Source organism: Oncorhynchus mykiss, chromosome 27 (assembly GCF_013265735.2).
Source record: "Oncorhynchus mykiss isolate Arlee chromosome 27, USDA_OmykA_1.1, whole genome shotgun sequence".
NCBI classification, from domain to species: Eukaryota; Metazoa; Chordata; class Actinopteri; order Salmoniformes; family Salmonidae; genus Oncorhynchus; species Oncorhynchus mykiss.
Window position 1 is genome coordinate 6000043 of NC_048591.1, and position 26921 is coordinate 6026963.

Genomic DNA, 26921 nt, shown 5'->3' on the forward strand with positions numbered 1-26921 from the left:
GAATGATAGTCAAATAATATAGCCAACTATGACCTTGTGGTATAGCAGTATTCATATGTTGGATAACAATATTGTGCAATAAGTGGCAGTCAATGTCGTAAGACCTCAGTAATTTTGCACCACGTAAGACTTCTAGCAGATTTTATTCAACACTTCTGCATGAACTTCAAAACCACCACATCTCTCAGGAGAAATGTCCCTAACATATTTTATTGCATGAAAATGAGTATTAACAAGTCTTGGATGCAGATGACAACTGAATGTCTAACTTCCTAGGCAGAACAATGTATACTATTTCAATGTACACTATTTTGCAAGAATTCATTCCCGACCAAACCAATTAGCCACGAGTAGCAACCAAGAGGAATCTCGTGAAAAGCAAGTTGGGGGACAATTTAGCTTGCTGTAGCTAGGCTAGCTAGAATGCTTGCTATGCTGCGCTGTTGTAGCTAGTATCCCCCGACGCTTCACACGACTACAAGTTAGATGTATGCATGCAAAACCATTCACGTATTTGTAAACGGAGATGGCAGGGCTATAACACAAACTTTAAAACACGCAAAATGAGCTGTTAAACGAGTGGATTCGAGGAAAAGCTACATTTCAGTCCGCCATGTTATTCCTGCCTCAACTACCGCTCTGCCACTGCCCTGTCACTCAAGAACTGGTTACTGCGGAAACCGGTTGCCAGGCAACAACAACAAAAAAAAGACAAAAGTTCTACGTCTCTACGTCAGGCGTGTTGGAACTGTATCTCCAAGGCAACGCAACGCTGTACAAACATGCAGCAGACGTGGTGAGAAAGGGATTGTGGTGAGAAAGGGATTGTAAGCACATGGTTGGTCTGTAAAACCGATGTAGTCTTGTTTTAGCCGTTATATAACATAGACAAGTCTCGTTGATTATATATGTATGCATGCTATACACAGCTTGGCTTTTCTTGTTTATGTCTAGCTAGCCTCAGCTTGCAGTGCAGATGTGTTTATGACAAGGGAATTGCTGTTTGCAGATGCTTTTTATTTATTTAACTAGGCAAGTCAGTAAAGAACAAAGTCGTATTTACAATTACGGACTAGGAACAGTGCGGCCTATGACACTGCCTTGTTCAGGGGCAGAACGATAGATGTTGACCTTGTCAGCTCGGGGATTCGATCTAACCACTAGGCTACCTGCCGCCACGGTCCATGCTAACTGTATCCCTCAATTCAACGACCTTTTCCTTTCTTAAACAGCTTAATGGTAGTTGTGGTTGTTGTTGTTAGTCAGTGCAATAAGAATGTGAAATGTAAGGTATGCTATTGATCTCAATAATAGCCCGCCAGTCCTATCTTCTTGATAACTTCCCTGATTATGAACCTTCTTCCTCTAATATAATACAAAACCTGCTGCTCTCCTGTGTAGGTAGGTACATGTATGCGGTATTGTTATGACCTCAGAGTTTACCATGGACCATCTGTACGGATTAATCATTGCGATTGAGCACCGACAGAGTACAGAACGTTCCTCATCGGTGACGTTGTAGTGTTGACTAATTGTTGTTATCCCCACTATTCCCAGTCATTTTACACACCGATGTATTCTACAACATGCCTGCCTCGGTGACATTTTACGACATTTTACCCCCCACACACACACTCGCTCACACACCTCATCCCACCTGCCATATTCCCATTGGCGTCTTTACGTAGAGAGGAGCAGGCTACAGAAAAGAAAATCAATCATGTTTATGTACAGTTCGACAGAGGATGATGTTTGCAGTGACAGCAGTGTATTTCCGTCACTACTGCCCACGATCCGTGTCGGAACGCTCTGCTTCAATCTGTTTACCTATTTTCTGGTAAAACGTTTGGAGACTCTTGAATAAAGAATTAACCCTCGTTGTTATTCTGGGAACTTGTGTGGGGGAAAAAAATTGACAACAGAATCATTGATCAGCGACGCCCTCTGCACATTTCACACACCACGCTCATGAATAACACATAGTCTATCTTGCCATCTTCTAGATGAGTCCATAGACTCACCGTCCATAGATGAGTTGCCTGAAGATGCTCCACTCATACAAACACATGTCGGATGGAAGTCCAAAAACACTTGCTTATTGCTTCACATGCTTTGGCTCGACCTTCCCCATTTAAGTCTAAAAGACCAGCTCATAAACTAATATTGATGATATTTGATGCAACGATAAAGAACAATAAATGTATGCGTTCAAACTTGCCAGCGCGAAAAACCTGTCGAAATCCCAGCAGCAGATGATCCCGTTCTAGAACGAGGGATTCCACGGCCTCTTCAAGAAAGGGAACTCCCGAGGGCGTGTCCGTGAGAAAGTTTATCCGAGAGGATTTTCTCTCTTTGCCTGGTGTGTTTCCTTCCTCTTGTGAGCGATGTCAAACCAACACAATTGCGTAAGAAATCGACAATGGAATGTGTATATGTTTATAATGGCCAACCGGTCTAAATACGCCTACTTGAATAGTGCCAGCATTGATGTACCTTTAGAAGTAATTTCAGTAATATCCCATTTCATTGTCACTAGGCAATAGCCTACAGTATATACTAGGCTATATATCTGCTAACCTACATGCAAGATCTATATTCATTTATATATTTATTTATCTCTTTAGGCCTATGCAAAGATGAATAATATATATATATATACGAGGCAGACAGTCTGTACATTAATAATCTTGCCTGTCTTATTCATGAACATATTCATTAGGCAATGGGCCAAACTAGCCCTCAAAGTTTTACCTGATCTGGAGCTTAACTCTACAATATTTAGGCTTTTTTTTACTGAGTCTAGAAAATAATTATTAGTCTACATGAGCATACACCTCCAAAATACTAAGAACAAGTGCATTTGGATGATCATTTCATCTGCTTTTACAATACATCATTTGGCTACGTGCACACTAAAACATGTTGTTTCATTAAATTTACTATCCGAAAATGTTTACTGGTTAGAAATATTTCGTGGCTGTGTTAGTAACATTTTCTATTCTCGTCTGCTGTACCGTTTCTGTGGGAGAGGGAATCCCTAGCTAAACGTCATTACCAAGGATACCAAACAAAAACATAACCCCATAAATGGGCACGTACGTCAGCGGAACTCCGAGGCGGGACTTCGTGTCCTTTACAATGCTTCGCTCGTACTCCATGGATTCATTCATAAGACAAGACTCGCTTCTGTGGGCCGAGACTATATCGCTGATCAGTTTATCCATAGTGGACTTTTACATGGATCTATAATTGCACATTGGAAAAACGGACAAAGGACATATTTTAACGGACTCTGAATTGGATCAATGAGTTTTTAAAATCCCGGAACGTAAGGACTGTTTCCATTGCAGCGAACTGGATTTTCTTCTTCATGCAACTTTTTTGGAAAGAGACCAAGAGCATCTTACCGGAGCACAATAAGGAACACATTAACGGTAAAACATACTTTCTTAACATGAATGTTAGATAATGCAGCAACACGGTTCTTATTACGTTATTTCCGATATACATGTAGGCTACACGTAAAGCAAGGTTTCCAGTTATGCATGTTTACTGTCGACCCTATCCCAGACACATGAGATTGCATTTCAATGACAGCAAACTGACAGCTGTCTCCCCTCTCTCCCCTTGCCCATGTGTGCGCTCGAACTGCAGGTGACGTCACACTCATTCCGGGAACTATAGGTTTTTCACTCGGCTCCTCCGGGGTAATGTTCCAAGGGTTCCCCGGTGACTTTGATACCATCTCCCGTGGAAGTTCGTCCCCGTCTATTGAGTCTCAGTACCTTTCCTCCGTGGACTCCTTCGGGAGCCCGCCGGCCAGTGCCTCACAGGTAGGTCCAAGAAGTCAAATGTCTTTACTTTGCGCAATGATTCGAGAAAGGGAGCTTATGTATCCTTTCCGCCCACTTTCCGAAAGTTTATCATTATAATATTGAGGCAACATTTCATTTGACAGATGTTTATATAATAATGCATGAAGTCTGATTTATGTTGTTTATGATGATGGTGCCGTGGGCTGTATTCCAGGAATATGGGTTGAGTTTCGAATGATTTCATATGATGCTTTACAGTTCAGTAGCATTTGCAAATGCTGGTGCAGTTATACCTTGTCGCATTAGAGTTCTACCATGCAGAGTTTGGATTTATCAACCTGGGTATCATCATTATTATAAGCTTGTTATTACATAGGTTCTATGATAGGGAAAGGCAAGAACATTTCCCTTTCACGTCGCATCAACAATGCTTCAGATATGCTGCTAATGTCCTGGAAAATTACAGGGACTTGAACTTGATTGAAATAAAGGCTGCCGGCCGGCATGATCTCTGACTCAGGCTTTGCCAATGCTACTAGCAACGTGTACTGTCTTTGGTGGTTGGTTTACAGCGCCCCGCGCAACGGATGACATCGTTTTGGCACTCTCCTACGTATGCACAAAAATACTCCGCCTTTGCTCGCTTCTCTCCACGCTCCCAGTTCAGGGCTTGCTGTGACGTAAATGCGTTCTATTTTGGAGTGTTACGTTGCGTTGCTAAGGGAACGCCGGGGGAGGAGGAAGGAGGAGGGCATACTTTTTTTGAGCGAGTTGATTGGTTTAGGCGGTCTCCTCAAAGCTGCATGCCCCCTTGTTTTACACGCTTTGATATGAATATTAATGTATTCCGAGTATACTATGGCATCACTGCTCGTCTCAGTTCTAATTAAAGCAGAGAGAGCCAAGGATAGATTTGGGCACCTAAATCTATTCTTGCAGTGATCTATTTATAACGTTGTTCTGCAGGGATTTTGGGAGACTCCAACTCTCACTGGCATTCAATCATTCCATAAGAGTGACATTTCCTGATATGTTAAATTTTCACACATTTAAATTAATTGTTGTTATTAAGTTAGGATCGTAATGAGATCATAATAAGACATTATAAATGGGACATACAATGCATTTATAACAGTATCATAATGCATTATACCAGTCAGCTTCTTATCCACATGGTAAATGTTTGCAATGGTGGCATTTTATTCAACGTTTGTTTATAGATGACTTGCAATTAGAATGGGTGCGTCAAACTGTGCCCTAAAGTGTGCGTCTTATGGACATCAAGGCTATGCAATCTTCTGCTGTGATATCTACCCTCTTATGTTCAAGGAAATCAACATCTAAGTTGTTCACAAAGCAATGTTTAAAAGAGCAAGACACTTTGTTGTCATTGCATTGTATAGCAGCATCCCATTTCTCTGTCTGTGTTCATGCCTAACCCCCTCCATCTCTGTGTGTTCCAGGATTGTGTGTCTGCTGGTGGCGGGGACGGGGTAGGCAGTGGTTCCGGGGGCAGCAGTGGAGGAGTGGATATGCCAGGCTCCTTTGTGCCCACAGTCACAGCCATCACTAGCAGCCAGGACCTGCAGTGGATGGTGCAGCCAACTCTCATCTCGTCCCAGGCCTCTGGCCAAAGTGGGACCCAGTCTGTGTCCCTCGTAGACCCTTATGATCTGCCAGGGCCCAGTTATTCCTCTGGCTCAGGTTTTACTCCCGCAGGCTCTGAGACCCCGGGGCAAGGCCCAGCCCCGGGCCCCATCCGCCAGTCTAGGACCCGTAGTCGCCGTGTACGAGACGAGTCTGTGAGTGACGATGGAGATGTTGGTGTGTTTGTAAGTGTGTGTGTATGCCCTGTGTGTCAATCTTTATATGTAGAATGGGTAGACAGCAAGAGTTAACACATTCACCACATTTTTTTAAAACGATACTGTATCTGATGAGACATCTATATATCTGTTATTCTAAGCTAGCGAGATAGAGGCAAAGACCAAGTTTGGGTTTGTTTTAATCTCTCCTTATTCTTTCCCTCCAGTTGACTCCAGAGGAGCAGGAGAAGAGGCGTGTTCGGCGCGAGAGGAACAAGCTGGCAGCCGCCAAATGCCGAAACCGCCGGCGCGAACTCACTGACCGACTGCAAGGGGTGAGCTTGGCTGGGGTTCTTACTGTCAAAATGACTTATGGTAATAATTATATACAGTGTGTTACGCTACATTACTAGGCTTATGGTAATGACTGTGTATGTGAGTAATAGGAACACAATGTTATTTAAGTGGCTGGTTATTAACAGAAGTTGAAGTGAGCAAAGATGATTATAGTGCTTGTGAAAGTCTATTGTGCCTACAGTTGTTATAGTCTAATTTACCAGTCCTAGCATAGGCTATGCTACCTATTTCAAGGAGGAAACATGTAGGCCTATCTATATCTAGAAAGATAGCCATGCATCCATCTCCATAGACATAGAGGGTTAGACTATACAGCTCTTTGAATCCTATCTCTCGCCTGTCCTCCCTCCCTCCACAGGAGACCGACATCCTGGAGGAGGAGAAGTCTGAGCTGGAGGCTGAGATCTCTGAGCTGCAGAAGGAGAAGGAGCGCCTGGAGTTTGTCCTGGTGGCTCACGAGCCCAGCTGCAAGATCCCCTACCAGGAGCAGCAGGCCTCAGGCTCCACACAGCTCCAGCATCAGCCCCTACTGCCCCAACAGGCCCCCGTCTCCATCGTGGGCTTGACTGTGGAGGACACTTTCTACCTGCCTCCCGCCTACACCTCGCAGCCTTCTACTTCGCAGCATCAGCAGCAGCAGCGACAACAGCAGCAGGTTCAACCGCAGCAGCAGGTTCAACCGCAGCAGCAGGTTCATCCGCAGCAACAGGTTAATCCGCACCCGGGGATGATGCAGGAGGTAGCGTTTTCTAGTTCTTTCTATGGCTCAAGCGAGCCTGCGCCGGGTGGGCCGTGCCTGGTGGCCGACGGTGGGGGTGGTGGTCACCATGATGGCGCGGCCGCTGGCAGCTACAACCCTTCATACACATCTTCATTTGTGTTCAGCTACCCAGAGGGAGCCTGCGGGGTCAGCGCTAACCAGAGAAACAGCAGCAGCGAGCAGTCCTCTGGTTCCCTGAACTCGCCCTCGCTGCTCGCGCTCTGACTGACCGACAGAGACACACACCACACGCGCGCGCCCCTACGCCAATCACTTATATACGGCAAAAAACAGTTGCTCATGGTAGACGAGGTCAACAACATGGATGAACATACATTATATAATGAGCCATACAAAAATCGCACACATTCAGACCGAGTAAACATGACATCAAGCAAAGTTTGACCGCATAGCATTTAGTGCACACAGTTGTCCTTATGAGGAAACTAAATATAACTCATCAAGTATTTAAAGTGAATTCAAATTGAGTCCAAAACTCTGGGCTCTGAGTTGTCAGTCGATCTGTGAAAACATTCTCCGACATCATACCCAGGTTAATTCACAATGAATCTTTCAACGTCTTGTGACGTGCACGTCCAGTGCACACAGTAAATAGAAAACATGCTCACCTGTGATCCAACAGGCACACTTGTCCTCCCCGTCGTTCCCTCTGTCAGTCATTCCTCTCTCACTGCTCCTGCTCTCATCTTCTTCACCCCTCCTCTTCATGCTGAATGTATTTGTGCAAGCGGAAATAGGGAAGAAGGACTTAGGTTTGGGTCTTCTTTTGGGAGGCCAGACTGCTGAGCTCTTTGCTCTCCCCTCCTGCCTTCCTCATCCTCTCGGTTCCTCTTGCTTCTTCGTTGTTAGTTGTGACTTGGAAAGGGGAGGGCGTCACAGCCTCCAGCTATTTGGCTCTCTCTCTCTTTTTATCCTGCCGTCTACTCTTCGTCCATCTCTCCATCTTTGTTTCTCTCCTCTCTGTCTCTCTCTCTCTCTCTGAAGTCTTCGAACCCTGAGAGCACGCCGAGCCCTTCCAGACCCTGGGACCTTGACTGAGCGCCGGCCCACCTCACACGTCCCCCTCGTCCCCCCACATGGACACGGACGCACCCCCCCCCCCCCCCCCCCCCCCCCCCACTGAGGAGCCCTGGAGTGTTTCGCTCAAAGTAGAGCTTTAAAAAAAAAACAAAGCAACAAAACAAAACATTGAAAAGACACAAAATAGGATGGACACAAATGCAAAAAGGGTTGTCACTCTTTTCATTCTTCTCCTGAGCCATTGTTGGATGTTGAAACGATGGAGATGAAATGAGACTTGTGTTGCGCTGGTGAGATGAGGACGGCAGGAGAGTGAGAGAAGAGGCTTTAGCCGAGGTAGAGGTCTAGAGGGAGAGCTGAAACTTTGGCAGAGACAAAGGATGAGCCCCCTGTACTCTTAAGCCTAAATTGAATTTTAAAACGCCCCAAAAAAATAATCCAGCTCTTGCCAACTGTGTGGATGGGTTACCTCTTACTGGCATAGTACCACCGCCATACTGCAAAGTCTCTTCACCCTGGGCCCACACAAATACTCATACCGTCGCTTTCAAGCATCTGAATTGTCCTCCATTCGTTACTGATACTATTGTGTACAATGTTCTTCCCCCCTCCTTTGTCACCAAGTATTTTCTGTTGTCGTTTTTAAGTCTTACCCTTTGACAGAGAAAATGTCATGATGAAAAGAAGAAGAAAAACATTGAGAAAGGCATGTCCTTTTGGTAAAGAGCTTTTTGTCAGACATGAGTTTATTGGTATCAGATGTGAACCATTATGTTTTGTTTTTTTTAAAATTTAAAGATACTTTTAAAAGGAATATTCAACCAACCTCTGAACATTGGGATGAGCGGCCTCTCTTCCTCTCCTAGTGGGAGGTGCATTTATTGTGAGTGTATCCCACTCTGAGCCACTTGGCCCGCTTATTGCTTTCTTTTGATTGAGGTTGACACGATGTTAGAGCACAATACAGAGGCCCGACACACAGAGGAGACGAGAGGAGGGGGTGTTTATGAGTACGTGTTCTTCATTTGCCTGTGAATTCGTTCCTTTTAATTTTCAAGTGACATTTGTTATGTTTTATGTATAAAAAAAAAAAGAATGTTTGGCTTTGTCCTCCGCTCTTACCTGTGTTGCCGATGCCGGACGTTTTCGTTCTTTCAGGGGAGGTTTGCCCCTTAATGTTACTATTATTATTGCGTTGTGTTATTAGATTTTTTTTATATTATGTTTGGCAACTTCAGAGGCATGTGCACTATCATAAAATTGTATATGTGTCAAAAGTATACTTAAAAGCATACGCATATACATACAGAAGATATGTATATTGAAGTCTATGTACAATGATTGTAAAGTATGAATGTTTGAAAATATAAAAATGGGATATTTTTGTCAATGAAGAAACAGAGGTGGTTGTTGAGGCTGGTTTTAAAATGGATATTTTTCTAAAAGAACAAACAATTAGAATAAATGACCGTACTTAACCATTCCCTCAATATGACGCACATTATCACTGCCTGTGCTCATATGTTTTATATAGAAAGCACATTATTCAGGATAACTATATCTAACACGTGATACTGCATGTACTGCGGCTTGTCAGTATGATGAGATTATTGAGGTGGTACTATTGCCTTTGCCTGTTTGTTTTTCTCTGCGAGGTCAGTCCCGATGCCTACACCGCCAAAGCTTATTGTCACCACTTAGTCCCCTTCGGACCCAAAATGAGGAAACTAGTATGAATTGAATGTCAAAATACATATTAAAGTATTAATGATGCAAATCATTTTTTTAATTGAATGTTTTTTTGTTGAGAAGTCTGTTCGAGTCTAGTGTGTATTCTTGTTCAATAAAGTAGTTATCATGCGATTCAAATCAACAGACATTTTTGGGAGAGCTTTTTGAGAGTTGCTCTCTTTAAAATATTCACCTCCATAGTAGTTATTGTTGAAATATCAATGGAGTTGTGATAGAGAAGAAAATTTTTTTTGGGGCTTATCATTAGACGGGCTAAAGTCTTAGTTGTTGAATTCAAAAGAGGGCCCCTCCAAAATAACTAAACGTGCCAGGCTTCAACTGGTAAGACAAGGGACAGGCCTCGTATGCCTTTTTTGAATGACGAACGTCATTGCCTTTTCATTTCCTTCCGTGAACCTACCATGGCATTGTTGATGTGTGAAAGGGGTTTATGCTGATGTTTATGCTGATAGATGGCACGTGTACGGAACGGTTTTGTGCCGCTACCTGTAGTACATCAGATGAACTCATAAACTGTACCGCCAGCTTTCATTCACATAGCCCTGTACATCCTGTTCTGGCAGGTTCACTTACAACAAGTCTTATCAGTGATGAGGTCCATGGGTCCTATTCCATCAACAGCGCTCACAGAGTCTCCAGAGTTGGACAAAAACAACAATGCCGTGGTTCTTTCACTGAACGAGAGCATGTTTTGAATATTCATGCCGACGATATTCTTCTTATTTCACACCCTAAACAGGTGTCGCATTGATTTCTTGACTCCCAACCGTGCATTCTCTCAGAGAACATTATGTCATTTTTTGTCTGAGCCTGGAAACCCGGTTAGGAAGAAGAATACGCACTTATGTCAGCACTGGACAGATCAGGAAATGAGGTCCAGTTCACATAAGACTTGTTTTCTAATCTGTACCATCTAAAGTGTCCGTTATATAGACCCCCCCTCCCCCCCCCCCCCACACACACACACACACAGAGTGTCTGTCCGCACTGCAGATGCTTGTTCACTGTCAAACACCCCCTTCTCTTCTACCCTTCTCCGGAAATTGCATTTTCTGCAGTGTCCAGGCTGGTGGCCAATACTGCCTTCACACCACCTCCCTCGTGTGATTTGTTTATTCACACCGTCACTGGAGGCCTACAGACAGAGGCAGAGAGAGACCAAAAGGTAAAGACAAGAGACATAGAGAGAGGAGGATTGAGGGACAGGGAGAGAACTGAGAGGATCAAGTCATTTTGGACGTTCCTTTCCTAACAATCCAAGTAGAGATGGGCCATGGACACATGTAGAAATGATGACATAAACTCAGTAACTTTGTCGCATCAGTGAACCTGCCTTCATACAAATACCTGATATAAGACTGACTGGAACAGACAAGAGGTCTTTGACCATTTTTGTGAATGACAAACGATTTGTTTTCCCCATGAGTTGCAAACTTACGATGTTATGAACTGAAATGGAGACTCTGAGATGCAGTCATATCGTCGGAGGTAGACATGTAGCAAATCATCTGAAGAACTTAATTTACGCAGTGCCAGAAGTCTTCTGGCACTCTCTTTCTGCTACGCTATGTGTCCAGTGTGACCATGTATTGCTGTGATTTTCAACCCCTGTTATAAACTGTACCGCGAGCTTTCATTCACATAGCCCTCTATCTATGTTTGGGCCAAGAGGTCTTGACCTAATTGAGTGGAGGTTGAGGGGTGGACCTTGATTATAAATATATGAATCTTAAAGAAATATTTCAAAACACTCCATTTCTTAGCATTTTCCTTTGATGCCTTATTTCTGTTATTTCCTTCAATAGAACCTTCGTCTTTTCCTCGAATGCCTTCTCTAGAAAAAGAAGGGAAAAAAATCAGACTGTATATGTAAACATATGTTTGTCTTTTTCTGTGAAGCAACGGTTGCATTGTTGTGATCAGCAGTGACCAATGAAAATGGACTCAGAAATGTATACTCGAGACATTGAGACTATTTGTAACAGCTGAGGCCCTAAACTAAATGGGTTTTATTGGAGGATATTGAGAGGGTGCTGCATCAGTGGTACAAATACTTTTACTCAACTGATCGATCTAATGATGGTGCTTTGATAACTACACACTTGTCCTCCTTGTCCAATGCATAAAATAAGTATAATAATTGATGACATGTAATACTCAATAGCCTTCTCTTGCATCTGTTTCTGAATGAATCAATTTAACCTCTGATTATATTATACAGTACTGTCGCTCTTTTTCAAATGGACCAGATGTTATGACAGTCCACCGGTCATATTTCTTTCTCTCTCTCTCCCTTTCTCTCTCTCTCTGTGTCCACCCCATTCTAACTCCTTTCCTCCATTCTCTCTTATTTTACTTGGGGGGGGGGGCTTTACTCATTGTTGTTGTTGATAGACTGTGAAAGCTGAGTGAGCGATCCCCTCCGTAACTGTTTATATTACGGTCCAAATCTTTATTGTCGAAAATGGCATTCAATAAACAGCAACATATTGTTAAGGTTATTTGTTGTGTGTGTGTGTGTGTGTGTGTGTATGTGTGTGTGTGTCCCAGTGGAGGCTGGTGGGAGGAGCTATAGGAGGATGGGCTAATTGTAGAGGCTGGAATGGTATAGATGGAACGGAGTCAAACATGGTTTCCACAGGTTTGATCTGTTTGATACGGTTCCATTTATTCCATTCCAGCCCTTAAAATGAGCCCGTCCTAAAGTTCCTCCCACCAGACTCCACCGGTGTGGCCCCATTCCTTACCTCTATCAGAAAATGTAACGTCACTGAAATGTCTCCAAAAAATTAACGACAATTTATGGCAGTAGATTGAAGGCTTACACTGCACTCTGGTGGTGAAAATATGCCACTTCAGAAACGCAACGGAAATTACGTCACGAACGGAGCTGTCTCCTGGATGCAGCTGTTCTTCTGTAAACATGGCGTCCGTAACAACAGGTGAGTGATATTAAAGGGCCCAGATAATGTAGAAGATCGCTTAAAAAGACTCCACAAATATTTAATTGTTATCAATTATTCTTAGAATAGTGATGAAGGATATTTATTTTTCGGAATGTAGAGAAACTGGTGTCTGTGTCTAGCTAGCATAGTGTGTAGGTCTCAAGTGCCGACTAGAATGTAGTAGCTAACAGCCGTTTAGCTAGCTAGATAACGTTAGCTATTCAAAATTGCTCGTGCATCATTCTTGTTTGTGGTTACATTTTGTTTTTACCACAAACAAAAGTGGGACTGATGACTAGTTTATCATTGGCACCACCGAGTTGACTGATAGCTAGATTGACTTCAACTTCGTACCTAACATTTTCATTCACATGAACGTTAGCTACTGTTAAATTGGCTAGCTAGCAAGTCAGCTAGTAGCTAGTTAGCTAGTCCACAACTACACATGTAGCGTTCTAACATTAGCGTGGTGGAGGGGAGGTAGATCACTAGTCTAACAACTAACGTTACCGAAAGGTCGCCTGGTTTCATTATCATACGTTTCGTGCAGGCCATTGTGAAATGAATCCTAGACAGAACGGTTGGTTAATTAGTTTAGTCAGCAAGTTATGTTATATGTTAGCGACGAGTAGCCCACTCACTGCAACCAAGGCCCTTTAGCTCATGTTGGGACTGACTTTAGCTGCCTGTTATCTCCCTTTAGTTAGCTAACCAGAGACCACTCAGTTTAATTAAACTGTTGTTTTGCCTGATACTGTAAAATTAAGTCATTTACACCTCACGGATCCGCTTTGACGGCAGCATTATCGTTCTGGTGGAAACACTGGCAATATCAAATGTGTCTATGAACCCCAGTGGAATTTCGCTGTCACCACAAGGCGATCCATCATGGTTTTATAAATAACACCTAGCTGGCTGGTCGAGCATGTGCTGTCTGACTTCAGCATGCTGTCCTGTCACCAGGGTTTCCACTTGGCATGTTCCATTGGAGCTCACTGCTATATGGATATAGCCTAATCAGATGGCTTTGAATTTTAACTTTGAAGGTCAGTAAGTTATGGCTTTTAGTATTGCCAGTGAAAAATAGGTTTGTCAAAATACGTTTTAAGATCATCACTTTTGTACAAGTATCTTTTAAGAGCTATATTAAACACTAAAGCAATTCAAGTCAAGGTGTTTGTTTTTATCAGCTACTTGAGCGGTTTTTAACGCTCCTCCCTCTGTCTTTTCAGCCACCTCGGAGTGGATCCAGTTCTTCAAAGATGCTGGGATACCTGCTGGTCTGGCTGTCAACTATGCCGTGTCTTTTGTGGACAACAGGTAATTAAGGCTGTCTTCACTCCTTGGCCTGGAACAGTTCACCACAAAATGAAAGATTGTCAGACATTTGATTATCGGTCCCGTGTGGCTCATTTGGTAGAGCATGGGACTTGCAACGCCAGGGTTATGGGGGACCAGCACGAAGAAATATGAAAATCTGGGATGCAAAATGTGACCTACATGAATCGTGTAGATCCAATGAGGGAGGGGGGGCTTTGGATCACTACTGGCTGTAAGCAAACGAGTGATGTGCGTTTGGAGCAATACTGGCTGTATCCAAGGCTCAGCCAATCGTTCACATAACAGAATGCAGCACCCGACTGAAGAGAGAACCAATTTTCTAGTTACAGAATCAGCACGCGCTCTGGAAAGACAGCAGTAGGGTGCAAAGGCAGTTAGCCAGTTACAGCAGCGCGTCCCTGAACGATAACGAAGAGGTAGGTGAGAAGCCTGACCACGGAGACGGGGGTGATGAAGCGTACTTCATGAGCTGTAACCGAAAAACTACTGGCATTTGGAAAGTTTCAGGTGAGGGAGAAAGTGTGGTGGAACAAGTATTGTTGAAGTATCTTGCTATCGTAGATGGATCGAATGCTCCGTTAGCTAGCCAGAGAAATGTTTAGCAACAATAGCCAATTTAGCTGATCAAATAATTGTGTTTATTGATTGAAAGTTAGACAGCTAGCTAGCTAACGTTACAATATCAGATGAGCTAACGTTAGTACCCAAACCAATTCGCGATAGTATTAACTGGTATATGACTCCTTGCCGTTCCTCAAGTTATAACTCGTTAGTTGCTTAATGGACCCTGGCAATCTGTGTGAAATGTTAACTAGCTAAATAACTATCTGAACTAATGTTTTCCCTCTACAATATGTGGTTAATTTTCAGAATGAGAGAATTAGGTGAAAATGAGGCAAAGTTTTAAACAAGTAGATTCAGGGATCAAGTGTAGCTGGAGCTGGGCCTGGCTTATGCCAATAGCTGTGAAAAACACCACACACTTTCCCTCTTTCAATACAGTGGATAAAAAGGTGTATGCCAGGTGTACTCTGGCTGAAATTATGCCAACTCACCATGTCGCTGAATCAGTGGGAGCCCTGAGCTTGTTTCCCGGCAACAATACGGTCCCATCTAGGGGTGATGGGAGACGGACACCCTTGTTCCTTATGTCCAGTCTACTCCGTATTTGTTTTTTGTTGCCGTCATTGCGGAAAACCCCGCTTCACAGAGATAGGATGTTGGAAATGGAATTAACGTTTTCAATGCTTTTGTCGATGTCAGGACATTCAGCTTTGATTGTAATCCAGAAGGTCGGCAGAGATGAAGTTCTCTCAAACATACTTTTAAGGCCACCGTCATTTGCAACCTCAAGGAGTTGATCTTCTTCCTGCACAGACATGGACGATTCACCTGGTACATTCACAAATGGGTCGCGGATCCATTCCTTCGCACTTCGTTGGTCTTTTGGTGGTTGGGAAGTAACGCTCGAACTCCATTGACAGCGAAGCTGGGGGATCGCGCACCAGTTGGGAGAAAGACGGCCCAGTCTGTCTCTCCCAAAATCCCCGCTCATTTTTGGAACATGTCAAATATGCCCCTGTCCACTCGCCTTCCCCACAGTTCCAGTTTGGCTTTGAATGCAGCCACGTTATCTGCCAACTTAAAGACAGTTGTCATTCTCCCCCGGAAGTGACAGATTGAGTTCGTTGAGCAGGTTAAATATGTCGCACGGGTAAGTGAGTTTTGCGGCCCATTCCTCGTCATTGAAATGTGCTGCCAGTTGTGACTTTTTTTTCTGAAAGAAATCTTTGCAGCGGCTCTCGTAACTCAAACACTGGCAGGCGATCTCCCCCTGGATAGCCTATCTCCACATACTACGCACAGGGGACTGCGAGTCACCTGTCGCAATAAAGCCATATTTTAAATCAAATCAAATTTTATTTGTCACATACACATGGTTAGCAGATGTTAATGCGAGTGAAGCGAAATGCTTGTGCTTCTAGTTCCGACAATGCAGTAATAACCAACAAGTAATCTAACTAACAATTCCAAAACTACTGTCTTGTACACAGTGTAAGGGGATAAAGAATATGTACATAAGGATATATGAATGAGTGATGGTACAGAGCAGCATAGGCAAGATACAGTAGATGGTATCGAGTACAGTATATACATATGAGATGAGTATGTAAACAAAGTGGCATAGTTAAAGTGGCTAGTGATACATGTATTACATAAGGATACAGCGGATGATATAGAGTACAGTATATACGTATGCATATGAGATGAATAATGTAGGGTAAGTAACATTATATAAGGTAGCATTGTTTAAAGTGGCTAGTGATATATTTACATCATTTCCCATCAATTCCCATTATTAAAGTGGCTGGAGTTGAGTCAGTGTCAGTGTGTTGGCAGCAGCCACTCAATGTTAGTGGTGGCTGTTTAACAGTCTGATGGCCTTGAGATAGAAGCTGTTTTTCAGTCTCTCGGTCCCAGCTTTGATGCACCTGTACTGACCTCGCCTTCTGGATGATAGCGGGGTGAACAGGCAGTGGCTCGGGTGGTTGATGTCCTTGATGAGGTAGGACATCATATTTTCTATTGAATGAGGCTTTTTTTTTTCTGTCTCTGCTTTATCGACATCGTCGTTGGGCCTTTTATCTTCCTTAGCCCTTCCGAAGATCTCGACGTTTGCTTGTTTTTTATTCACTGTCAACTAACGGAGTTGGTGAGCAACACAGCTCACGCAGACGCCGATGGGCGCTCGCGTTACTCAAGTTCAGAATCAGTAAACTGTTGTGGGCGTGACAGATATTAGAGTGGTGAGAAAAGGACCAACAGACTGCGCCAAGTTCAATGTAATTACTGCTCAAATAGCCTCTAATTGTATATAATTATTTTATTTTACAGATTTAAAAATATATATATATATATTATAATGAATTATCCTTTCCGTGCGGCACGGTAGCGAATGTGCCGTGGGGCCGGTGGTTGAGAACCGCTGATGTAGATCATATTCTTTGTTGTTTGCTTTTGTTAAAACCTGTACTTCCCCCCCCAGGAGAGTTTTTTTTGTTGCATGTTTCAGTGCAAAAATAAATTGTCACCTCCAGTGCACTCACCAGTTTGCATCCCTGGAAAAAGTATGCACTGGATAAGAGCGTCTCCTAAATGACTAAAATGTAAACAATTTGTTTTCGAAGTCGTGAATAATTTCCATTAATTCCGAATAAATTCTTGGCCATTCTTCTATTAGTAGGAATTAAATATCTATTTTCTCTCGCAATCCCACCCCCTTCTCTCTCACCCTCTCTGCAGGGTCCAGAAGAACATGCTGATGGACCTCAGTAAGGAGATCATGATGGACCTGGGCATCACTGTCATCGGTGACATTATTGCCATCCTCAAACACGCCAAACAGGTCTACCGACAGGTAAGGAGACGGCTTGTGTAGAGCATGATCGACCAGTCTATCGTGATCGACAGGATGGTAGACCACCGGTCTAGAGAAATGATGGCCGGAAAGATACAATCACTGACCTGTTGCATCATTCATTTCACCCTCAAAACCAATTCTTCCTTTGGCTGCCTCTCCTTCCAGTTCTCTACTGCCAATGACTACAAAGAACTACAAAAAACTCTGAAACTGGAAACACTTATCTCCCTCACTAGCTTTAAGCACCAGCTGTCAGAGCAGCTCACAGATTTCTGCACCTGTACATAGCCCATCTATAATTAAGCCTAAACAACTACCTCTTCCCCTACTCTTTATTTTTTTATTTTGCTCCTTTGCACCCCATTATTTATATTTCTACTTCGCACATTTTTCTCCTGCAAATCTACCATTAGTGTTTTACTTGCTATATTTCGTATTTACTTCGCCACCAATGCCTTTTTTTTGCCTTTACCTCCCTTATCTCACCTCATTTGCTCACATCGTATATAGACTTATTTTTCTACTATTATTGACTGTATGTTTGTTTTACTCCATGCATTATCTTGGCCAGGTCGCAATTGTAAATGAGAACTTGTTCTCAACTTCCCTACCTGGTTAAATAAAGGTGAAATAAATAAATAAATCAAATTTAAAAGAGCTTTTCGGGCACATGTTGGGAGCACTTCCTCCAATGCAGCACTACAAGTCATGCGATAGAGATATGGTGCTTTGCCAGAAGACTTGCTGTTTTTAATGCTGTTCTGACAGCAGTTACTCCAATACTGCCTCTCTCCCACCTCCCCTTCCCGTCTCCAGGACATGTGCAAAATGGCCACACAGGCCATAACCTCAGGACAGTCCAGCATTCAGACCGAACTCCGAAGAACTGCCAACACCCGTGAGTATTTCGGTTCAACACAATGAACCGTTATGAATTTCATACCAGTGATTTGCCTTTTATGTATCGCCTTTCTCAACGTGCTTAACAGTGTAGGACGATAAGTCGCCCCTTCCGCCGCCAATGAGTAGCGTCACTACCACCTCTTGGGTAATGCACGGGAGCCATTCTGTGCCAGAATCCTCACCATATGTTTCTAATCCTCCTGTTTCTCTGCAGCCGCCACACGTATGATTGCCAACGCCTTGAGCCGCGACTCACCGCCAAACACACCAGCCCATCACCCTGACAACCGGGCAATCTCTGTGACAGTGTCCAACAAACAGGCCAAAGGTGGCAAAGCAGGTAGCTACCCCCCTTTTCCACCCTCTGTGTGGACTGGCCTTCTCACTCTATCTGCCGTAGCTGGAGGCAAAATCTCCCTAGCATAGATGTCACACTTGACTCTCTCCGTCTCCTTCCCACAATATCTCATTCTTTTTCTTCTCTACCTATTTCCACCTCCTCTCTCTCGCCATCCTCTCTCTGTTTTTCCCAGTGCTGAGCCGGCCTGCTGACGAGGGGAACGGTCTGCCGGTGAAGCGTCGGCGCGTGACTGCAGAGATGGAAGGCAAGTACATCATCAACATGCCCAAAGGCACCACGGCACGCACCGCCCGAATCCTGGCCCAGCAGGCCAAGAAAGGTAGGGCCTCACCTTCTGGCCACGGTGAACCAAGGATACTAATCATTCAACGCCCTTTAATGCTCATCCCACTAACATTATGGTCTGACGCATCTAAAGGAAATGGGTCTTGGAATGTCTTTATCATGATAAAGATGACCCCTATCCCTCACTAGAACCACACACACACACACACCATCCCACTCTTTAAATTTCTGTGTTTGACAGTATATTTATCTTTTTAACTCTGTTTCTCTTACCTATAAAAAGGGAGCAAGCGGATGTCTGTGTTTGAGCGACTGGGAGCCGAGTCCAAGGCAGATACCACCACGGGCAGCAGCAAGGTGAGCCCTCACTTTTGACACATTACATGTGTGTCTGTGTGACTGATGTTTAGTGTTTGTCAGGGCATGGCCTCTCTGCTCTCATGGCCCGTCTCTCTCCAGGCCACGGGTGTGTTCAGTCGTCTGGGCCGAGCAGATGGCGCGGAGGAGGAGCAGGGAACTGCAGGAAGGGTTGATGTAGACGGAGTGGAAGAGGAGGAGGAGGAGGATGATAGTGACGGAGAGGGTTCGGTCCTACAGTACGCTGGCGTCCTCAAGCGACTCCCACCCTCCCAGAAGAAAGAGCCTGTGGCCCCCAAGCTGGCCCCCACCACCCTCCGCCGCCTGGGAGGGAAATTCAAACTCCCACCCACTGATTCTCCCTCCTCCTCTTCCTCCCCCGATGGCCTCCCCCCTGCCAAGCTCAGCGTGCTTCAGAGACTGGGCAAGCCCCCTGCCTCCCCACCGCCTGCCGACACCCAGGACAGCCGGGTGACCAGCACCAGAAATAAGGCCCGGCCAGGCCTGGCCCTGGCTAGCCCCAAGGTCAGCAGCAGCACCAGGGCTGGAGGAGGAGAGAGTTTTGGGGCTCAGATGGACGTAGGGTCAGTCAATGTCTTTAAGAGACTAGGCAGCAGGAGGACCTAACACATATCAGGTCATGTCTAGACTTAAACCGTACCTTTTTATTATTTGGTATTATTCCCCTTACGTGTTGGAGTCATGAAAATCATTGTGTTATTATATCCAACCTTAGAGGTTTGAGACGACCACTGCAATCGGCCTGGGTGAATGAACATTTTGGATGTTTCATCAGGTTTTGAAAGGTAAGTTTAGTTTCTATAGGCATAAATTTGACCCATCCGAGCTAACTACATTTTTAGGTTAGACACATTTTCTCCACGCTGCTGTTCCTCTGCCAAACAAGGAGATTAAACCTTCTGTACCCATCTCCAGCTTTTAGTTGTATTGTTTTATACTATTGTTATGGCATGGAACCAACACTGGCCTCTTGACCTCATATGCCTCCAGTTGGGGATGCCATCCGTTACACCCCCCCCCGGAAGGCTAGTTATTGTGACATGTTGATAACATCACATAAAGAGCTAACCAGGGTACCAACAGAGACCTGTTTGTGCTAACATTCCACTCCTTGTCATGCTATGTTTGTTATGTGAGGGGTGGAATGTTAGCACAAAACAGGTCTGTATTGTAGGCTTTTACGGAGAGCTGCTTCTAGTGAAGCTGGCTAAGTGACACAATGGATTGTTGGAATGCACGATGTAACGTTATTCCCCGTATCACGTAAGCACTCACCTCACTTGGGCCGTGATGACCTGGTACAGGAGAAGTACAGTCCACTGCGAAGACTTTAATGCTGTAACTCTGGCCCTAGACTGGACAGCAGCAACTGGCAAACAGCACATCAATGAACCTCTCAACCCACAAGCAAGAGCATCTCATCACCTCATTTTATATGAACTGTATCTGTAGAAATGTGTAAATGCATATTGCTTGATGATGCCTACCTTTTTTGAAGGCTCCACCGCCACATTGATCCTCTGGTTGTGTACAGCCATCTGCTTGAAAGCCAAGAGATTCTGAGTTGTCTGTTCACGGAAAAGGAAGTTACCCACCCTTGACCTGGAAGTAGATTTTATTGTGAGTCCGGGGCTTATTCAGTACGTAGAAATGTAACGGATAGAGCTCACATGATGCTTTAGTTGACTAACAAGAGAAGCATGTTAGTTCTGCACCATACCCTTTCTATCTAAATGTGTAATGTGCTTTCCTCTATAAGCCCCTGGTTTGTCATAATTCAGCATGGTATAGGAACTGATATGTAATGTCCCCTTGATATTGATGCAATACTTAGCAGGTGTTCACCCAACTCAATGTCATTTTGAGACGGTCTTTTATTTATTTTTTATTAAACTTCACACCGGAACTTTGCTACACTGTATATATATATATATTTTGAAAATCATGACAAAAAAAACAAACATCCAAGGTTTTATTGTTTTTAAGATGTAATGGAACAAGGCACCCTGCCTTCAGAAAGTGATCTTGAAGCCTGATTTATTTTCCTTCCGTCTTTGAGCCAGCTACTCCAGCCGTCCCGCCCCCCAGGATTTCAGTCCTACAGGGTGCTCTTGAACTTTGGACCTTTCTCTTTTAATGAGATACCCTATCATTGAAATTGCAGGTGTGAGACCAGAGTCAATATTTGGCTTCTCGGTGGAATAGACATTGAGCTGATCATTTATCGAGGAGTTCAATAATATGTCTGGGAGTGTTGTGTGTTTGTCTGAAGGAGTGGTGTGTGTTTGTCTGAAGGAGTGGTGTGTGTTTGTCTGAAGGAGTGGTGTGTGTTTGTCTGAAGGAGTGTTGTGTTTGTCTGGGAGTGTTGTGTGTTTGTCTGAAGGAGTGGTGTGTGTTTGTCTGGGAGTGTTGTGTGTTTGTCTGAAGGAGTGGTGTGTGTTTGTCTGGGAGTGTTGTGTGTTTGTCTGAAGGAGTGGTGTGTGTTTGTCTGGGAGTGTTGTGTGTTGGGGGTTGAGTCAGGGAGCTCTCCATCTTGTCAGTGTTACCTCCCCGGAGATGGGTGTCTTAGCCTCCCCCTCACACACAAATGCGCTGCATCGTCAAACACAGGCAGGAGCACAGCTGGTACCACTAACCAGGCTTTGACAGTGACAGACAGATGGGAGGGATGGTGCAATGTGACAACCTGTCCAGTCTTCTCCCACTCACTGTTTCAGACAGACATAATACATGGAAGAGAGAGAACTCTCATCGACCTTCAGTTCACTGCTTTCACCTCTGATTTGTAGTATCAGTGGTGGGAAAGGTACCCAGTTGTCACGCTTGAGTAAAAGTCAAGATACCTTAGTAGAAAATGACTCAAGTAAAAGTGAGTCACCCAGTAAAATGGTACTTGAGTAAAAGTCTAAAAGTATTTGGTATGTGTGAATAGAACCATTTTCCTGTCCTGCTTAAGCATCCAAAATATAAGGAGTACTTTTGGGTGTCAGAGAAAATGTATGGAGTAAAAAGTACATTATTTTATTTAGGAATATAGTGAAGTAAAAGTATTGAAAAATATAAATAGTAAAGTAAATTACATATACCTCCAAAAAACTACTTTAGTACTTTAAAGTATTTTTACTTAAGTACTTTACACCACTGTGTAGCACCCACCTAGCCTGAAATCCAGAACCTGTTTAGCTAAATGTCCACTCCTTCAAATCCAATCACATCAAATTAAATTTTTAACATGCCCCGAATACAACAGGTGCTTAACTTACAAGCCCTTAACTCTATTTCTTGAACTACATCGTTGGTTAAGAAAATATTTACTAAATAAACTAAACTACACATTCTAAAATGTGACACAAAATAAAAATAACGAGATTATATACAGGGGAAACCAGTACCGAGTCAATGTGTGGGGGTACAGGTTGGCTGAGGTCATTTGTACATGTAGGTAGGGGTAAAGTGACTATGCATAGATAATAAACAGCGAGTGGGGGGACAGAGAGAACAGTCTCACTATACATTTGTTCGGTCTCCTGAGGGGGAAAAGGCATTGTCGTCTTCGTGTGTTTGGACAATGATAGTTTGTTGGTGATGTGGACACCAAGGAACTTGAAACTCTCTGTACTCTGTGTCATGTGATCATGACAAGAAGTGGAATGATAACTCAAACCGACTGGTACCCAGGCTAGCACCCACCTAGATGATGCACAGAAACCATTTTTGCAACCTCATCAGATCTTACAGTGGAGAAGTGATTGGGTGTAATTACGTGTCCGTGATCTTTCAGGGCCAGAGCAGCTTTGTCAGATGGAAAGTCCTCTGGGTCACTGCTGCTTAGTAACCAGCACAGTCCCACAGCAGGTGATGCTGTTCATTAATGTGAACAGTGGAACATGGGCATAGTACATTCATAATAGAGGAGTGTGGCTGAACAACAACAACCATGGATTCTATACCAGTGTAGGTTTGTGTCCTGTGGAATTAATGCAGACTAGGCTATACAAAAGGGCACAGCACTGGTATTTTTGTGGTTCCAATGGAATCTGGTCACAGATCATTAAAATGGACACCATTTGCCCCGAGAAAAATAAGTTCCACCGAATTAGCCGACGTAGGTACACTACACAAACAAACGCATGTGGACACGTGCACATGCAAACATCTTATTACAAAATCATGGGCATTAATATGGAGTTGGTCCCACCTTTGCTGCTATAACAGCCTACACTCTTCTGGAAAGATTTATACTAGATGTTGGTACATTGCTGCGGGGACTTGCTTCCATTCAGCCACGAGCAATAGTGAGGTCAGGCACTGATGTTGGGGGATTCGGCCTGGCTCGCAGTCTGCGTTCCAATTCATCCCAAAGGTGTTCGATGAGGTTGAGGTCAGGGCTCTGTGCAGGCCAGTCAAGTTCTTCCACACCGAACCCAACAAACCGTTTCTTTATGGACCTCGCACTGGGGCATTGTCATGCTGAAATAGGAAAGGTCCTTCCCCAAACAGTTGTCACAAAGTTGGAAGGACAGAATCCTCTAGAATGTATTTGTGTATTTGTACAGTGCCTCTGGAAATTATTCAGACCCCTTGACTTTTTCCACATTTTGTTACGTTACAGCCTTATTCTAAAATTGATTAAATTAACAAGTTTCCTCAGCAATCTACACGCAATTCCCCATAATGACAAAGTGAGAACAGGTTTTTAGAAATGTATAAAAACATTTTAAAAACTGATACCTTATTTACATAAGTATTCAGACCCTAGCTATGAGACTTGAAATTGAGCTCAGGTGCATCCTGTTTCCATTGATCATCCTTGACATGTTTCTACAACTTGATTGTAGTCCACCTGTGGTAAATTCAATTGATTGGACATGATTTGGAAAGAAACACACCTGTCTATAGAAGGTCACACAGTTGACAGTGCATGTCAGAGCAAAAACCAAGCCATGAGGTTGAAGGAATTGTCCGTAGAGCTCCGAGACAGGATTGTGTCGAGGCACAGATCTGGGGAAGGGTACCAACAAACATTTGCCAGCATTGAAGGCCCCCAAGAACACAGTGGCCTCCAACATTCTTAAATGGAAGAAGTTTGGAACCATCAAGACTCTTCCTAGAGCTGGTCGCCGAGTCAAACTAAGCAATCGGGGGAGAAGGGCCTTGGTCAGGGATGTGACCAAGAACCCGATGGTCACTCTGACAGTGCTCTAGAGTTCCACTGTGGAGAACCATCCAGAAGGACAATCATCTCTGCAGCACTCCACCAATCAGGCCTTTATGGTAGAGTGGCCAGACAGAAGCCACTCCTCCGTAAAAGGCACATGACATTCCGCTTGGTGTTTGACAAAAGGCACCTAAAGACTCTCAGACAGAGAGAGACAAGATTCTCTGGTCTGATGAAACCAAGTCTGAACTCTTTGGCCTAAATGCCAAGTGTCACGTCTGGAGAAAACCTGGCACCATCCCTACAGTGAAGAATGGTGGTGGATGCATCATGCTGTGAGTATGTTTTTTCAGCAGTAGCAGGGACTGGGAGACTAGTCAGGATCGAAGGAAAGATGAACAGAGCAAAGTACAGAGAGATCCTTGATGAAAACCAGCTCCAGAGTGCTCAGGATATTGATCTTGCAAGGGTCATGTTAAGAGAAATATGTTCTCCAGGTACATAACCCAATTTAATTATATTACTCTCAGCCTGAAACCCAGAATTTGTAGGAAATGAATCAGGCGGAGGCCCAGCTACAATAGTCAAATGTTTATTCACGGGAACGTTCCCCTTATCATTTCCTGTACATTGGTCTATATACCTCACTCCTCTCAGATACAATGGCAATATAGTTCACAAGTCTTCTCACATAGTCTGCCACCTGCTAAACAATCTACTACAAGCCCAATCGCAGTGCTAGCTGCGTTACTACAGATCCTAGTTCAATACCAGGTTGTGTCGCAGCCGGCCGCAACTGGGCGACACACAATTGGCCCAACATCGTCTGGGTTAGGAGAGGGTTTGGCCAGGATGTCCTTGTCCCATTGCACTCTAGCGATTCCTGTGGCGGGCTGGGCGCATGCATGCTGACACGGTCGCCAGGTGTAAGGTGTTTCCTCCGACACATTGGTGCGGCTGGCTTCCGGGTTAAGTGTGCATTGTGTAAAGAAGCAGTGAGGCTTGGCGGGGTTGTGTTTCTGAGTACGCGCTCTCGACCTTCGCCTCTCTCGAGTCCGTATGGGAGTTGCAGAGATGGGACAAGACTGTAACTACCAATTGGATATGACGAAATTGGAGAGAAAAACATGTAATTAAAAAATATGTCCTTTCACTGGAACTAAGGGGCCTGAACAATGAAAAACAGCCCCAGACCATTATTCCTCCTCTATAAAACTTTACAGTTGCCCCTATGCATTTGGGCAGGGAGTGTTCTCCTGGCATCTGCCAAACCCAGATTCATCCTTCGGACTGCCAGATGGTGAACCATGATTCATCCCTCCAGAGAATACGTTTCCACTGCTCCAGAGTGCAATGGCGGCGATGCTTTACACCACTCCAGCCGACGCTTGGCATTGCGCATTGTAATCTTAGGCTTGTGTGCGGCTGCTCGGCCATGGACACCCATTTCATGATGCTCCCTACGAAAAGTTATTGTGCTGATGTTGCTTCCAGAGGCAGCCTGGACCTCGGTAGTGAGTGTTGCAATCAAGGACAGACACATTTTTATGCGCTTCAGCGCTTGGTGGTTCAGTTCTTTGCTCCTAGATGTTTCCACTTCACAATAACAGCACTTACAGTTGACTGGGGCATCTCTAACAGGGCAGAAATTTGATGAACTAACTTGTTGGAAAGGTGGCATCCTATGACAGTGCCACGTTGAAAGTCACTGAGCTCTTCAGTAAGGCCATTCTACTGCCAATTTTTGTCTATGGAGATTGCATGGCTGCAGTGGCAATTTAAGCAAAAAAAGTTTTATGCATGCCGGCAAAGCCACAACACTAAACAATACATTAATTGCACTATAACGGTGACAAACGGTGCCCACAAACTGTTAATGCCTTACATAAAGCTGTCCCAACAGCAGAGCTTTCCTTCAGCACCATGGAGGGAATCCTTACCACTGCTACACCTGGCTATCAGCAGAGCCTTGTCTGGCAGCGAAACAGTTAATTCAGCCTCATCTACTGCCTTTTTAAAAAACATAGCTGATATGGCTGACTTGCTTAAACAAATTAGGTTTCTACTAACAATTGAGATGTACAAGCTATGACATAAGGGAACGACTAGTAGATAAGAGGTAATCCAAGCTAGGACGGACGTAGTCAATACGCCTTTGTTCAGTACTTTTGAAATGTACTATCAACAGAATTCAGGACATGGGCCATTCTTACAGTAAAATTATTAGGGTGAGGGACATGGGCTACTAACAGCTTACTACACAACATACACTTAGTATTACTTTCTTGGCTACAGTATAAGTATCTCCCTAGCATATTACTTGATTTATGCAGCAGCATAGAATACATTTTGGACTCACCTTGTTGTGTTGTGCTGTGCTCACTTGAACAGGAAGGTGGCGCAGCGGTTCTTCTTGTATGCTCTAGAAAGAGGCAAGAGTTCTCGATTTGGAATTCCCGAGTTGGATGACCGTTCAAAATCATTTTCTGTATTTTCCTAGTCGTCTTGAACTCACTGAAGTCTGAGATTTCCCAGTTCCGAGTTTCCAGTTGTCTTGAACTCCCTGAAGTCTGAGATTTTCCAGTTCCGAGAGTTTCCA

The 26921-nt window shown here is 44.1% G+C and overlaps 2 protein-coding genes across 15 annotated transcripts; both read left to right on the forward strand.

The window, feature by feature from the left end:
- The first annotated feature begins 2672 nt into the window (after positions 1–2672).
- Positions 2673–7342, forward strand: LOC110507403 (protein fosB). Its single transcript, XM_021587378.2, has 5 exons — positions 2673–3434; positions 3655–3833; positions 5279–5647; positions 5848–5955; positions 6336–7342. Exons 1-5 carry the CDS (start codon positions 3371–3373, stop codon positions 6960–6962), a joined length of 1347 nt encoding a protein of 448 aa, XP_021443053.1. The 5' UTR covers positions 2673–3370; the 3' UTR covers positions 6963–7342.
- A 5016-nt stretch (positions 7343–12358) lies between these two features.
- On the forward strand, positions 12359–21195 carry LOC110507404 (uncharacterized protein C19orf47 homolog). Of its 14 annotated transcripts, XR_005039973.1 has the most exons (9): positions 12488–13521; positions 13708–13795; positions 17120–17234; positions 18006–18135; positions 18355–18480; positions 18674–18820; positions 19070–19143; positions 19207–19949; positions 20519–21195. XR_005039973.1 is itself a non-coding variant. In XM_036964888.1 (8 exons), exons 1-8 carry the CDS (start codon positions 12454–12456, stop codon positions 19768–19770), a joined length of 1263 nt encoding a protein of 420 aa, XP_036820783.1. In that variant the 5' UTR covers positions 12359–12453; the 3' UTR covers positions 19771–21195. The 14 variants fall into 14 exon arrangements, 13 of the variants coding, with proteins under 13 accessions (XP_036820783.1, XP_036820785.1, XP_021443061.2 ...); XM_036964888.1 differs by lacking the exon at positions 12488–13521 and adding an exon at positions 12359–12472 and having other exon boundaries at positions 19207–21195; XM_036964890.1 differs by lacking the exon at positions 12488–13521 and adding an exon at positions 12361–12472 and having other exon boundaries at positions 18054–18135; positions 19207–21195.
- Positions 21196–26921: the final 5726 nt, after the last annotated feature.